This window comes from Ranitomeya imitator, chromosome 1 (genome assembly GCF_032444005.1).
Source record: "Ranitomeya imitator isolate aRanImi1 chromosome 1, aRanImi1.pri, whole genome shotgun sequence".
Taxonomy (NCBI): Eukaryota; Metazoa; Chordata; class Amphibia; order Anura; family Dendrobatidae; genus Ranitomeya; species Ranitomeya imitator.
This window is the reverse complement of record NC_091282.1, coordinates 1116050921-1116067925: the sequence shown is the minus strand read 5'-3', so window position 1 is coordinate 1116067925 and position 17005 is coordinate 1116050921. Positions and strand designations below refer to the sequence as shown.

Genomic DNA, 17005 nt, shown 5'->3' with positions numbered 1-17005 from the left:
CAGGAGCGTCGCTCCACACGCTGACCTGAGTTCCAGGGAAAATGCCTTACTGGGACCACTGACCTGTACTATGTCTTGCTCGACAAGCCGAAACCTGTCAGTTCCAGACCCACAGAAGGACAGTGATTTTCCCCAACTCAGATAGCCATCACGGACCATGCAGGCACATGTCGTCCTCCATGTGCTTCCAGGAAAACCTGTCCTATTCAAGGACCTTCTAACAGAGACCATGTGACCAAACCACAGTCTGATTATATCCCATGAGGCACACCCATTGATGGGAGGTAGGTGGTTAACCAGACCCGCCCAACTCTCCGGCTAACCTGCAAGCCAAGCCCCCATAAACTAAACAAGGCTCGTGGAACTACAGGTCCCAGAGAAAACATTCCATGCTTACAGGGCAGGAGACTTCCGCCTCTGCGACACACACCGTCCATTCACAATAACGCCAGTCACTGTCTCACAACATGTACAATAATCTACACCTGCACTGCACTAATCATATATCTCACTGACATCTTTCTATTTATTCTGACGGTTCACGCTGTAAATTTAGTGTACTCAGCTGATGAAATGTCGGGTTTCCTATGAGATGTGTGCGTAAAAATCAAATGGCACACGCATGGTCTGTGTGTCGTGCGTTTTTTCTTGCACCCATTGCCGACTTTTGGCTGTTTTACGCGGCCATACACAGCATGCTGCGATTAGTTCCTCGCCCCAAGTCCATGACAGATGAACACTGCCTCATTGAATTGGTGTGAGTGAAAGGTGATTTTTTTTTTCTCACATTGCCCTGGCTGATTTTATACGCAGATGTGAATGAACCTAAGTGTGATGATTCATTTTGCTGATTAACACAAGATTGAACCGTTTTCTGAGTGTAGAAGCGATTTCTTCCCTTTTTTCTGTATATGCGTCTTCTGCATTAGTCGCTGTAGAGAGAGTTATAGATTTATTCTTATGTTACTTTGAGCTCTGCCTTACAAAGCTCGAGAGTCATCAGTGTCTCTATTACAAAATATTACAGACCAGTAATAATAAGCCAACGTCAGCCCCATATTTTAAGAAAAGGGCACGAGATTTCAGATCTCTCATTCACTGTGCTGGGACAATGAAATTATGATGAGTTTTTTGCTTCAAAAGTGTTCGGAAAAAACGCGACGTGTGCACATACCGTGAAGAATATTTACCTTCCAACATCTTCTGTAAACTGTTCCTCATCACATGGATGTTCTCAATGCCAATAAACTGAAACTTGATGTCCGAGTAGTTATCTTCATTCTCGTAGCCTTTTCCTGCTGCTCTGTTTGCCATTGCATTCAGCTGGAAACACATCAAGAGGTTATTCTAATGGAGTCATGAAAAGCTGGAGTACCGCCTGTTGTTTAAAGGGCTTTTTTTTTTTTACTTAAAAAATGTTGCACCATCTGCCTACTATAGCCTCGGTGTACTGTCTATTACTGAGACAGCTGAGCATCTGTGCAGGAACTCTCCTTTATCTGGCTTTTCTGAGCTCTTCTCGACCGATTTGTGACCATAGACCACATCAAAGCTGAATGTGCAGAGAAACAAAGCGTCTGCAAACAAGATGCGCAGTTTTTAATCAAACCTAATAGAAAAAAATGATTTTTAGCCCCAAATACATGAATTTAAGTAATCCACTTTTGGGGACATTTATTTTAACTTGTATATCTCTAGAGGATATAGACATTAACATACACTCCTCCTGAGATCAGGGAATATAGCCAAATGGCAGATAAATTAGAAAGATTAAGCCATTTCGTACTGTAACATGTCCTCAGTTCTTTAAAGGGATTGTCCGGTCCAAATCTATAAGTCTGCAGTCACTCTGTGTGACTGCAGACTTATGAGTCCCACCAGCGGAGGCATTATGCACTGCTGGGACCTGCTGGTTTCTGAGTCAGGACAGGAGGGTATGTATGAGTTGTATATATACTCCCGGCCAGTGGGGGCAGACTCTCTTCCATGCAAGGCCGCACCCTCTAGTTGACCACACCCACTGGACGGCCACATCATTAGATGGGGCGTGGCCTCGCTCAATGCAAGTGTATAGACCTAGGTCACACCCACTAGATGGGTCAGAAACCGCGCCTCCCCGCAACATACTGTGCGTGCGCTGGGGGATCATATGTATGCAGTCACACAAAGTGACTGCAGACTTACTGGTTTGGACCTGACAACCCCTTTAAGGAAGTTAAGAATACAGCTAACATGGGTTGTTCCCAATATAAAGCTCCCAGAACCAAATTTGTAGTCATGTATGCAATCTGGCTGCCTGTGCCTGACATCCATAGAAAGGAAATTTGGGAGCTCCCGGCAGTCAGCAGTTCAGAAGCACTGGTACTGTTTTTGGTGATTGGCTGGGAGGACATGTCAGTCAGTGCTCTCCCTGGAAGACTAAGACTCTCATGTCAGGTCAGCCCGAGGATTCCAATACGATCCTCGCACAAGAATTACAGCCATCTGTCTGCCCCATGCAGCCATCAGTGATTGGTTCTGGACTGTACACTGCCATCACTGCGATTACACAGATAATAAGGCATCTGAACAAGCAGGTGGCTCAGTGAGAGCTGAGATTAGGAGACCTTCCCCCGTAGCAGCCAATGCTGGGGTCAGTGATTTTGAAAGATTTATAACAGCAGCTTGTCAGGATCTGAGAGGTAGGGGATGAGCAGTTATCTGCTGTATAGACATCAATGTGCTGGGGAGAACTGACTAAAACGCTGGCAGTTAACTCCTCTCCAGGAATGTACTTATTATGCAGGCTCTAGGCAGACAATGGAGGCCGAGCTCCATGGAAACCAGCTGTACATTATGAAAGCTGAAAGCTGTCAGTGCAGGAGAATAACAGCAGATAGAAAAAGAAAGCCAATTGTAAACTTGCTTATTTTTATAGTATCTAAATTACGTAATTTAATAACATGGGACAGTTCATTTAATAGAGAAAGTCACAGATTACTTTACCGACAGTTACATCAGTCTGCTACAGAAAAAGCAGTGATAACAGCCATTATTGCAAGTTACATGGGACTGACTGAATACAATGGTTGCCTGTTATGATCCGGTGACCTTGGAGCTGCATGAGAACTTTAACTGGAGAAAGTGGCCACTGTACTGACCGCAATCCTGAACTTAACACCGCAACTAGAAGTAGCCATGGAGTGTACCTAACACACCTAGACACCTCGTCACAGCCGGAGGACTAAATACCCCTAAAGATGGAAATTGGAATACTATCTTGCCTCAGAGAAAATCCACAAAGGATAGACAGCCCCCCACAAATATTGGCGGTGAGTCGGAGAGGAAAAAACATACACAGGCAGAAAAACAGGATTAGCACAGGAGGCCACTCTAGCTAGATAGGACAGGATAGGACAGAGTTCTGTGCGATCAGTATTAAAACCCTTCAAAACATCCACAGCAGAATATACAAAAAACGTCCTACATCTAACTAAAAGATGTAGGAGCGTAAATCTGCAACTCCAGTGAATCCTACAATCAGAGCAGGAATAAAACTGAAACAAGCACACAGCAGTGTGCCACAGATACAAAAACCAAACACTTATCTTTGCTGAATTTGGCAGCAAGCAGGAGAAGCCAGAAAGTGATCCAACACTTCACATGGAACATTGACAACTGGCAAGGGCTAAAGGATCCTGCACACCTAAATATCCCAGTCAGAATTGTAATCATCCGATACACCTGGCCAGGACTGCGAGTCAGAGGCAACTGCATTCCCACCTACAACCACTGGAGGGAACCCAAGAGCAGAATTCACAACAGTTGCCCTTTGCAGGGAAGAATTTTGTGGCACTGCTCTTATGTGCTGATATAATATAGCATCTGCACCAAAGGACGTATAGGCACACTAGGGCCTCCCACAAAAAATTAGACAGGCCACATAAATGTAAAATTCAATAACAAGAAATTTTTATTGGTAACAAAACTTAGAAAAACTTTTTCTAAGTTTTGTTACCAATAAAAATTTCTTGTTATTGAACTTTACATTCATGTGGCCTGTCTAATTTTTTGTGGGAGGTTTGTTACCAATAAAAATTTCTTGTTATTGAACTTTACATTCATGTGGCCTGTCTAATTTTTTGTGGGAGGTTTGTTACCAATAAAAATTTCTTGTTATTGAACTTTACATTCATGTGGCCTGTCTAATTTTTTGTGGGAGGCCCTAGTGTGCCTATTATATCTTGAATGTGTTCATTTGATTGATGTATGGACTAATATGTATACCAAAGGACGTATGTAGCCTTATGGACACATGACTGTCACCCTATAGAGTACTCATCACCGTTATGCAAGATTAGAAATGTTTTGCTATGGACAACAAAATAGTAAAAGACACTGATCCCTGGCTACAACGACCAAACAAATATACATACATACTTCAGCACAGCAATGTCATTTTAATAGCATATTTAACAATTATGTGTAAGCCAAATAGATGAACTTTGCATTGTCTTCACTGTGATAGAGGAATAATATAAATGGCGAGTGCAGTTCACAGAGCAGACACTGGGTGGCAGCACGTCCTATCTAACTAAGCAGTGCAGGAAAGGAAGGAGGACTACAGGTTATATACAAGGATTCATCTGCCGCCCATCTACGGATTTTTTTGTGTAGGTTTTATCATGCATGTTCAGACACTGTCAAAATTATTCAACCCAAATTGCAAAATCAGTTTACGCGCAAAAACTTTCCAAACTTTCTGCTGTTTACAAGAAACCAAAGAGGAATAATATACGGTACATAGCTAAACACAACTACAAGTGGTTTCTTCTATTTCTCAACAAAATGTTAATGACTGCTGTAGTTTCAGAATGGCTCACCCCTTCATGAAAAGCATATTTACTACTTAGAACATTCTCTGGCTGTTATAACTTGCTTCAAATATAGGCAGCGTTCCTGAGGCGTCTTAGCCTATTCTTCATGCGCAGTGGCCTCCAGGTCACTAATATTCCTTGCTTTGTGGGCTGCCCCTGCCTTCTTCAAATGCCACCGAAAATTTTCTATGGGGTTCAAGTCAGTCAACTGTGACGGCCTCTCCAGGATCTTCCAGGACTCAATCTGAAATCAAGAATTGGTAGATTGAGAGGTATTCTTAGGTTCAGTGTCCTATTAGAAGGTCCAATGACACACAAGCTTCAGTTTCTTCATTGAAGGCATGATGTTTTCTCCTAGGAGGTCCGGATACTTGACTGAATCCATCTTTCCCTCCATATGATGCAGGTTTCGAATGGCAGAGAAAACAAAGCATCACCGAGCCACTGACAGGCTTCACTGTAGGCATCTTCAAGCCTCTGCCATGCTTCACTGTAGGCATTCTCAAGCCTCTGCCATGCTTCACTGTAGGTATCCCTGGACCACCACCATGCTTAAATGTAGATAGGGTGTTTTTTCAGCGTATGTCTCATTTTTCCTCCTCCAAACATAACACTCATCTATAGGCTCAAGAAGTTCCAGTTTTGCTCCATCACTCCACAGAACAGAATCCCAACGCTTCTGTGATTTATATGCTTTGAGCATACTGAGAAGAGTTTTCTTGTGCTTTTGGGTCAGTAGAGTTGAACATCTTAGAGTTTGGGCATACAGATCTTCACTGTTTAGTATGCGCCTTATGCATTTATCTAGCTGCAGGCTTTTTGCAGTCACTCAAGGGTTTTTCCTGCTTCCTCATGGATCTGGTGGCAGGCGGTGATAGTTTCCTGGTTTTGCCACATCCTTATGATGCAGCCGGTGTTCCTTTGATCTTCTCTTATACTAGTTGTGTCGAAGGCTTAAAACGTTTCTCGTTTTATTGGTTTACTGAACAAAGTTTGCACATTTAACCAATAAGCCAAATTTGCAATGTGGGTGAATAATTTTGGTGGGAACTGTAATTGATATTTGCACATGCAGTTTTCATAATCAATGCTCAGTATACATCGCTTAACATATATGACACATAAGACAAAGGAAGCAGAGATCCATTTCACACCCGATATGGCTCCATAAACACAATATAAGGCAATCTAACAGTACACTTACTTTTGGTCGGGTGTCAACAACATAAAGGAAATCGCTTCCTGGATTTGCTTTTTTGATCGCCTGTAACATCTGCTCATCCTCGAGGCAGCGAGCACTGAAGCCGGAGAGAGGCTGACTACTTCTACAAATGGAGGCCTAGCAAAAAAAAGAGTGATTTCAGAAACTAAAAACTGCAATATGCATCACATCACACGGACATTTTAGTGTAAGGCATCCGATCATCTAGGCTTCTTATATCATTAACTGGTCCAGGAGACAAAGGGGCCATCGAGATCACTGAGAGATTTGGTGCCTTGTCGGGGTTGAGGATAAATTGGGATAAATCGGTCCTGTTTAAGGTGGATGGGGTGGAAGAGAGTGGGAGTGAGCCATTGTGAGAGGGGTGGCTTAAGGTGGCATCCCATTTTAAATACCTGGGAATATGGATCTCGGTGCCAGTTACGGAGTTTTTATATAGGAATTTGACTCCTCTCATGGGCGTGCTTAAGGCAAAGGTGGATGCGTGGAATAAGTTACACCTATCGGTGGTAGGTAGGGTTAATCTTATTAAAATGGTGCTGATGCCCAAAATACTTTACGTCCTTCATAACGCGCCAGTTTGGATCCCACGTGGGAAATTTCGGCAGATTAATGCTCTTTTTAGAAGCTTGATATGGGGGCGGCAATACCCACGTATTAGCCTGGAGACGCTTCAGCGACCCAAGGAAGTTGGGGGTTTGGCTTTGCCCAACCCTGAGTTATATTTTCTTGCAGCCCAAAGTCAGCATTTGAAGGGCGGGAGGCGTCCTCCAGTGCGGTACAACACTTGATGGAGGGGGTGACAAACCGACGCCCGGTGGTGCAGTGTTTGGAGGATGGCTCTTTGGGAGCTTTGGGGAAATTGTATCTAACTATGTTTTTGATACGTAAGCTATGGATCAGACAGCGGCAGATTCGGGGGGTTACGGGATTGACTAAATTCACACCGATATGGCTTAATAATAATTTAGTGGAGTTTGCGGCTCTGGGACTGCTGACAGAGTGGCAGGCTAAAGGAATTTATTTTGTTAGTCAGATAATTCAACAACGAGTGTTAAAGTCCTTTTCTCAGTTACAGGGGGAGTTTGGACTGAGACCTTCTGGGGAGTATCAATATGCTCAGATGAGACACGCTTTTGGAGCTCAAAACAGGGGCGATGGCATTAGGATCCAAGAAGACAGTTTTGGAATACGTGTGTGGGGATGGGACTACAAGATGAGTCATTTCCACCCTATATAGGGACCTACTGCATACATATTTGTTGGATTTTCCTCTAAAAGTGAGAGCTAAGTGGGAGAGAGATTTAGGCCCAATGGAGAATGAAACCTGGGAGTCGGTAATGGAGTGGGTTCCACGAGTGTCACTAAGCGAGCCGTATAGACTATCGCAGCTATACATCTTGCACAGAGTCTATAAATCTCCGGAAGTGTTGCACAGAGCGGGGTTGCGTGCTGACTCTGAGTGCCCGAGATGCAGGACTGAGAATGCAGGAATATATCACATGATGTGGACATGTCCAAGACTGATTGCTTTTTGGCTGGTAGTTCTGAGCCGTGTGGAAGGGGCGTATAGATGCAGGGTGCTGAGAGATCCGATAGTGTGCTTACTGGGATATGTGGATGAAATTAGAGTGGACAACACCTGGAAGATAGCAATTGCTAGGCTATTATATATGGCTAGGAAGGTGATAGCAAGGAACTGGATCAAGGAGGAGCCGCCTACAAGGGGTGAATTCCTGCAATATGTAAAACATGGTCTCAAACTGGAAAAGGGGGTTTATAAGAGACGCGGGAAAATAGAAACGTTTGACAAAATGTGGTCTCCGTGGCTCGAGCTGGGATAGTAGGTAAAGGAAATGAGAGGCTGAGGGCCTTTGAATGGTGGAAACTGCTAGACGAATAAGCGGTCGTAAGGGAGTTAAGTGGTTCATAGAGTCATCAATACTAGTTATAGAAGTATCATTGGAGAGGAGCTGTCGGGGGGGGGGGGGGCTGGGGTTTGTTGGGATTGTTGGGGGTTTCGAAAATGGGGAAACTTTGTATGTAACAAACTGGAAGATGGATAAAATGTAATGCTTATGTTTATTCTTAATAAAAATCTATTTAAATTAAAAAAAAAAAAACTGGTCCAGGAGACCTTTCATTGGGTCACAGGATGATTAGGGCTCTGTTCACATATACACCTTTTATTATTTTTTTAAGGCTATGATATTTTCTGCAGAGGGCACCAATCAAAAAAGTGTTTATTTTATGGTATATATGGCAGATCAAAGTGACATATTCCTCTGCATGCATCACTGCATGTGTTGTGGCTGCGAGACATGCAGCGGCGAGGATTAGAACATAATATTCAGGCACGCCGAAGCCACAGGAGCATGCTCTGATAACGCTTTATCCCAGCACGTTCGCTCATCACTGACTGTCATATCTAATACTTACATTGTTATCTTGGCAATAATAGGACAGAGTGGGAAATCGGCCTCGGCTCCTGAATTTAGAGCTCCCAACGATGATTGGCACACTGGCAGGTTTAGGTACGTACAGGTCAGTGGGATATGTATCACATACCTGAAAGACACTTCTATTAGTCTTCTAGTACTAGATGAACAGCATATATTATATGTAAAGCTGTAGGGAGAATTACATTAATTAATTCATAACTGTGATTACACTTTGGTGTCATCCCCATTATGGAGAGGGGCCAATTTTATATTGATTTGACATAAATATACAGTTATTATAAATAATACACCTGGCCCAGTAATATTATCAGCTGTACGTATGCATCCTGGGCACACCATAATCCCATCTGTATCATATCCTAAATAATGGCAATACATCCATGCACATGCATGGTTTCTCTGGTCCGGATATTTTTTCATATCTACAGCAAATTACTAGGAAAGCAAAGATCCGTAGGAAAACTTTGGCGCGGACGTAGGAGCTGCTTCTCATTGGTCCTGTACAGTTCATAAAAATAGAAGATGGCGCCGGAGCTTGAAGATCTCACCATTTACTAGTATTAAAATTTCCCACCTGAACATATCCGGGCGTTCTCCTCCGTTACAGGCTCACATTTCTCGCTTCCGTATAATATGTCACATGGGGGTTAACAATGTGGTTACACCACAGAGACTTAAAGGAAGGTGTCATCAAAATATGATGTAGTCAATTTTTTGTGTTATATGTATTGCTTTTAATTTTAGCAATATTTTGGGGGGCATATCATTATCTGTATTTAAAAAAACAAAATTAGACTCATACTTTCTGTCCTTTCGGTAAGAGTTTTCAGCAGGCTCCTTATCAGCAGAGGCATGATTGCAATACCAGGAAACGCCTTCATACACCAGATCCACCAATCACAATTGGCGATGTCACAGCTGACCCCTCACCACTTCCCTTCCCAATGACCTTCGCACATGCTTTACTCGGATATGGGGAAAAAAAACCATTTAACTTAAAAATGATAGGTCATTTTTTGGATGACACCATTGCCTTTAGGAATGAGGGAGGGGGAAACACTGTGCATGCCCTGTTATTGGCACTTGTAACATAGTAACATAGTAACATAGTTAGTAAGGCCGAAAAAAGACATTTGTCCATCCAGTTCAGCCTATATTCCATCATAATAAATCCCCAGATCTACGTCCTTCTACAGAACCTAATAATTGTATGATACAATATTGTTCTGCTCCAGGAAGACATCCAGGCCTCTCTTGAACCCCTCGACTGAGTTCGCCATCACCACCTCCTCAGGCAAGCAATTCCAGATTCTCACTGCCCTAACAGTAAAGAATCCTCTTCTATGTTGGTGGAAAAACCTTCTCTCCTCCAGACACAAAGAATGCCCCCTTGTGCCCGTCACCTTCCTTGGTATAAACAGATCCTCAGCGAGATATTTGTATTGTCCCCTTATATACTTATACATGGTTATTAGATCGCCCCTCAGTCGTCTTTTTTCTAGACTAAATAATCCTAATTTCGCTAATCTATCTGGGTATTGTAGTTCTCCCATCCCCTTTATTAATTTTGTTGCCCTCCTTTGTACTCTCTCTAGTTCCATTATATCCTTCCTGAGCACCGGTGCCCAAAACTGGACACAGTACTCCATGTGCGGTCTAACTAGGGATTTGTACAGAGGCAGTATAATGCTCTCATCATGTGTATCCAGACCTCTTTTAATGCACCCCATGATCCTGTTTGCCTTGGCAGCTGCTGCCTGGCACTGGCTGCTCCAGGTAAGTTTATCATTAACTAGGATCCCCAAGTCCTTCTCCCTGTCAGATTTACCCAGTGGTTTCCCATTCAGTGTGTAATGGTGACATTGATTCCTTCTTCCCATGTGTATAACCTTACATTTATCATTGTTAAACCTCATCTGCCACCTTTCAGCCCAAGTTTCCAACTTATCCAGATCCATCTGTAGCAGAATACTATCTTCTCTTGTATTAACTGCTTTACATAGTTTTGTATCATCTGCAAATATCGATATTTTACTGTGTAAACCTTCTACCAGATCATTAATGAATATGTTGAAGAGAACAGGTCCCAATACTGACCCCTGCGGTACCCCACTAGTCACAGCGACCCAGTTAGAGACTATACCATTTATAACCACCCTCTGCTTTCTATCACTAAGCCAGTTACTAACCCATTTACACACAATTTTCCCCAGACCAAGCATTCTCATTTTGTGTACCAACCTCTTGTGCGGCACGGTATCAAACGCTTTGGAAAAATCGAGATATACCACGTCCAATGACTCACCGTGGTCCAGCCTATAGCTTACCTCTTCATAAAAACTGATTAGATTGGTTTGACAGGAGCGATTTCTCATAAACCCATGCTGATATGGAGTTAAACAGTTATTCTCATTGAGATAATCCAGAATAACATCCCTCAGAAACCCTTCAAATATTTTACCAACAATAGAGGTTAGACTTACTGGCCTATAATTTCCAGGTTCACTTTTAGAGCCCTTTTTGAATATTGGCACCACATTTGCTATGCGCCAATCCTGCGGAACAGACCCTGTCGCAATATAGTCCCTAAAAATAAGAAATAATGGTTTATCTATTACATTACTTAGTTCTCTTAGTACTCGTGGGTGTATGCCATCCGGACCCGGAGATTTATCTATTTTAATCTTATTTAGCCGGTTTCGCACCTCTTCTTGGGTTAGATTGGTGACCCTTAATATAGGGTTTTCATTGTTTCTTGGGATTTCACCTAGCATTTCATTTTCCACCGTGAATACCGTGGAGAAGAAGGTGTTTAATATGTTAGCTTTTTCCTCGTCATCTACAACCATTCTTTCCTCACTATTTTTTAAGGGGCCTACATTTTCAGTTTTTATTCTTTTACTATTGATATAGTTGAAGAACAGTTTGGGATTAGTTTTACTCTCCTTAGCAATGTGAAGCCCTGGAAGATAGAGGTGAGTGATCAAGCAGAGTAAAGAACTCAGACTACACTTGTACAGGGACGTAAAAGAGAGGAGACCTCCAACAATTGCTGAGGTGGAAGATTTTAATATTAGAATATGGTGAAAGTTTGGAGCTCTGGGAATATCTTACACGTTTAAGCTCCAAATTACTATCCACAACGGTAACTCATAAGAATTCTTTACGTGTTTAGTTAACGTCTCAGTCTTAAAGGCCCACTCAAGGGTTTTTATATTTATTCCCTCCCTCCATTAGCAATTAGTAATGTGTGTAGTGTGTGCATTACAATACTGAGCCATTGTTGTCTACCGTTTCCAGCACTGCTCCGCTCCCCACCTGCATAATGTGACCATCAGCTCCCACAGCGTCTTCAGTGTGGACCAGACGTCACTTTTTCAAGTCCATGAGACTCAGAATGAAGGATCTAATGTTCCCTGTGTAAGCCAGCATGTCAGAGCTGTGGTCACACGAAGCAGGAGGATCGCAGCAGCGCTATAAACGGCAGAAGACAGAAATAGGTAAGTGTTTTATGCGCACACAATACTGAGCCATTGTTGTCGTCTACCGTTTCCAGCGCTGCTCCGCTCCCCTCCCCACCTGCATAATGTGACAATCAGCTCCCACAGCGTCTTCAGTGTGGACCAGACGTCACTTTCTCAAGTCCATGAGACTCAGAATGAAGGATCTAATGTTCTCTGTGTAAGCCAGCATGTCAGAGCTGTGGTCACACGAAGCAGGAGAGGATCGCAGCAGCGCTATAAACGGCAGAAGACAGCAATATGTGTTTTATGTGCACACAATACTGAGCCATTGTTGTCGTCTACCGTTTCCAGCGCTGCTCCGCTCTGCTCCCCACCTGTATAATGTGACCTTCAGCTCCCACAGCGTCTTCAGTGTGGACCAGACGTCACTTTCTCAAGACCATGAGACTCAGAATGAAGGATCTAATGTTCTCTGTGTAAGCCAGCATGTCAGAGCTGTGGTCACACGAAGCAGGAGGATCGCAGCAGCGCTATAAACGGCAGAAGACAGCAATAGTAAGGTTTTATGCGCACACAATACTGATGCCCGACTGCGGTTTTGAATGAACATTCGTCGGCCAGTCATCAGCCAAAACAAATGATCACTTGCTTAAATTAAACACCTGACAATAGTTCGTTATGGTCGAACTCATCTCGTATATTATGGTCGAGTTCCAGCAGCTGAATTATTCGCAAAGCCTCAATAACTGGGAACAGTCAGCTATTTTGGAAGCCATCAGCAATTTTCATTTTATTTTTCCCAGTCACATATTTATGATTTCTCTATGTATCTATCACAAGGGAAAGCCGTCATTAGATTGGAAAAAGGGATTCCAACATGACAGCCGAAATAAACCCTGGGGACTAAAACTCATGTGCTCAGAAATCATCAGATGGTAGACATAAATAAAGCGTCAGTGCAGACTGCAGATAACAGTGCTTTCTCTTATTTGAACAGGCCAATATTCCCAGTTACCAACAATTATGGGAGGATTAGGTGAAATCACATATCTGTGACTCATCTGCTGTGGATTCCGCAGTGGAACAATCTGCCGCAAGCTGCGGGTCTCGCTGAGATGTAGCACAGGTTTTCATTATTTGCCGTAGATATCTGCATACTGTACATATGAAATCCACAATGCCAATCAATTTGTGCTGCAGATTTTCTCCGCGGCACGTACATGAGATCTCATCCACAATTCTTTTTCTGTACTACTTAGATTTTTTTTTGTCAGGAAATTGGAAAGGAAAAATCTACTGGTCAGGCCATTGATGCGGGTCCTCAACATTTCTTTTCTTACTACTGGGAAAAGATCCCTTTATTCTGAAATATCTCATTTGATCTACTAATTGATTGCTCTTACTTACACGATAGTCACGATTTACATCACTGAGCTGCCACTGGCTTTTTGGTACTCCCATTCGGATATACTCCTCTTTCAGGTCAATTAGCTTCCATCCTTCTTCCCGCTCAGCCTTGTCCAGTTTTGGATTAAACGAAAAGCAATACAGCTCTTCATACTTGACTACGAAAAAAAAACAGGACATGTAGTAATACAAACAGTACAATAAAGTAAGAAGTGTTACAGTCAATATACTGGAGGGGTTGGCCACAAAGGTGCTAGGGACATGGATTTGGCCAATTACTAATACACTATATGGACACAAGGATTTGGACACAGCTATTCATTATTAAATTCCCTTTATATCTTTCAGTCTGATTCCCACAGGTGTATAAATCCTAGCACTAAGCCACATAGTCTGCCGTTACTAACATTTGTGATAGAATGGGTGGTTCTGGAGAGCTCAGTGATACCAGCGTGGTTCTGTAATAGGAGACATTGGTGGAACAAGTCAGTTTATGATATTTCTTCCCTTCTAAATTTTCCACCATCACCTGAGAGTGATACCAATGAAAAGTGGAAGGAACCAGAGCAACAATATGGAGACCATATGCTACAAGTAGTCCTGTAGTGACTATATATGGTTAGATAGATAGTGGGCAGCACTTACTTAATACAAACTTATACACAAGGATTTTTTCACCTAACTGGTATTTAAGGAACAAAAACCGAAGCGACTAATAACTGAGTATTAAAACAAAGTTATATTGATTTATAGATTAAAGAAAAAAAAAACATTTTCAAATTTCTGGAATAAAGTACTGGAAAAATGGAGGCATAATTAAAGTCCGCAATAAATAAATTAATAAATGGCATAAATAAATAACAATGACTTATATAATGACTTCCAAGGTTTTCTTTAAGTAAATAAATATAGAGCAAATAATACCTAGAAAAGTGCTGATGCTCAGGTAAAAAAATCAACCAAGAATTTGTTTAAAGTGCATCATGTCAAAAGGTGATATTATATAAATGTATCCAGACATAAAACATGCCAAAATAAATAGATAAATAATTCAAGGTTAACCAATTACATAAGGTGATCAATAGTGTTGAGCATTCCGATACCGCAAGTATCGGGTATCGGCCGATATTTGCGGTATCGGAATTCCGATACTGAATTCCGATACTTCCCGCGTATCGGATACCGGAATCGGAAGTTCCCAGAATTCAAATTGAACGCAGCAGCCAATGAGGAATGAATGAAAGTGTGGGCACATCCTGTTTAGCATGGTGGGCATGTAAGTACTGGCAAGGCTTGGATTGGCTGCTGAAATGATGTCACTCTGCACTATAAAAAAGCGCTGCCGCCATTTTGCGCTCACTCTGCTGTGATTTCAGTTAGGGACAGGACGCTGTGTTCTAACTGAGGGCCAGTTGAGCTAGCTAATTGCTTTATTTTCCTTTCCAAAGGCTAATTTAGCAAAACGCTGTGTGTTCTTCACTGTTCACCTTGCTCTTGCCTTGCAGCGCTGTTTTAACAGCGTTCTGCAAGGTCTCTGTGTGTGTGTGTGTGTGTGTGCAGCTCACTCTGTAGTCTGTGTGCAGCCATATACCCGGTTGTATTCAGCTCAGGGGGGGTTCACACTGCCTCACACAGTTGTTCTTTTTTGCTCTTAGTGCAGCCTGCTGCACATTTTTTCTCAAATTTCCTATTAGTGTTTTTCCACCAGTCTCCAGCTCTATTGTGGAAAAACACTACATAGGATAACCTAGAGGGGGGTTTTTGGGCCTTGCAGCGCCGTTTACGGCTGTCTGCACGGTCTCCGTGTGAGCCCAGCTCGCCCTGTAGTCTGTGTGCAGCCATAGCCGGTTGGATTCAGCTCAGGGTTCGTTACTGGCTCATACCTTGAGAAAAATTTTCCTTTTTTTCAAATAGTGCAGCCTGTTTAAAATTTGAAAAAAAAAATTCCTATTAGTGTCTTTCCACTCGTATCCAGCTAAATAGTGGAAAAACACTATATAGGATAACCTAGAGGAGGGTTTTTTGGCCTTGCAGCGCCGTTTACGGCTGTCTGCACGGTCTCCGTGTGAGCCCAGCTCGCCCTGTAGTCTGTGTGCAGCCATAGCCGGTTGGATTCAGCTCAGGGTTCGTTACTGGCTCATACCTTGAGAAAAATTTTCCTTTTTTTCAAATAGTGCAGCCTGTTTAAAATTTGAAAAAAAAAAAAATTCCTATTAGTGTCTTTCCACCAGTCTCCAGCTCAATTGTGGAAAAACACTACATAGGATAACCTAGAGGTTTTTTTGGGGGCCTTGCAGCGCCGTTTACGGCTGTCTGCACGGTCTCTGTGTGAGCGCAGCTCGCCCTGTAGTCTGTGTGCAGCCATAGCCGGTTGGATTCAGCTCAGGGTGCGTTACTGCCTCATACCTTGAAAAACAATTTCCTTTTTTTCAAATAGTGCAGCCAGTTTAAAATTTGAAAAAAAAAATTCCTATTAGTGTCTTTCCACTTGTATCCAGCTAAATAGTGGAAAAACACTATATAGGATAACCTAGAGGAGGGTTTCTTGGCCTTGCAGCGCCGTTTACGGCTGTCTGCACGGTCTCCGTGTGATTTAAACTAGCTCTGTAGCCCGATCTGCACCAAAAAAAAGGTTAAGTTCACCAAACACAACTTACACTTGTGTAGGCCACATTTGAAAAATAATAAAGTTTAGTCCACAATTTACAACATTAGTGTTTCTTACACCTGTTAGGAGGAGCATTACAGGAATAAGCACACTAAGGCCTTAGTACTTTTCTGCTTATCTTTATCTGTCAACCAAGATGAAGAGGGCAGGGAGTAAGGCACGTGGGCGTGGGCGCGGAGCAGGGAGAGGAGCAGGGAGAGGACGTGGTGATTCTGTGCCTGCTGCGGGCGCCGGTGACTCGTCGTCACTCAGTTTCAGCAGGGAACAGTCCTTCATGCGCAGCTTTGTCGGAGAGCGCCGTGCACCGCTGCTGCGTGAAGACCAAATTGAAGCCGTTGTCGGGTGGATGGCAGCTAACGCCTCGGCATCGACTTCAGTTAGTGCCACATCCTCTCAGGCACAGAGCACTGGAGAGCAGCCATCTGTCTCTTCACCACCTGCCAAATTGGCCAGGCAGTCAGAGAGCCCAGGACAGGAGCCGTCTCTACTTCTGTTCTCTGAATCTCTTGGCTTGGAAACAGGGGGCCAGCCAAGCAGCATTGGAGAAATGGAAGAAGAGGCAGTGTGCAGTGATGCCCAACACCTTTTTCTCTCTGACTCTGAAGAGGCAGGTGGGCCAGTGCCTCCGGTGACCACAGCGCAGTACGCATCTGATGATGAAACTCAGGTGCCGCTTTCTCGTGCGTACTGTGCTGCTGAGACTACCCAGGAGGAGCAGTTGGTGGCAGAGGGTAGTGGAGATGATGAGGTCCTTGACCCATCGTGGCGTGAGGAACAGGAAGGTGGTGGGAGCAGCTCAGAGGAAGAGCTTCCTCTTACGGGCCAAAGAGGGAGAGGGAGGGGGAAGACTGCGGAGCCTGTAGCCTCCACTTTGGCACCCGTTAGGAGCCTGTCTCTTTCCAAAGCCAAAAAGGGCGCTCCCAAGA

General features: G+C 43.3%; 1 protein-coding gene across 1 annotated transcript in view; it reads right to left on the bottom strand.

Annotated features, from left to right (window-relative positions):
• MTMR7 (myotubularin related protein 7) overlaps nt 1–17005 on the bottom strand; it is a 114525-nt gene that overhangs the window by 35604 nt on the left and 61916 nt on the right. Inside the window, exons 4-7 of the mRNA XM_069744403.1 lie at nt 13412–13569; nt 8518–8646; nt 6061–6195; nt 1191–1323 (exon numbers count right to left, since the gene is read on the bottom strand). Of these exons, the coding sequence (XP_069600504.1) occupies nt 1191–1323; nt 6061–6195; nt 8518–8646; nt 13412–13569 (555 nt within the window). The remainder of the gene's footprint in view (nt 1–1190; nt 1324–6060; nt 6196–8517; nt 8647–13411; nt 13570–17005) is intronic.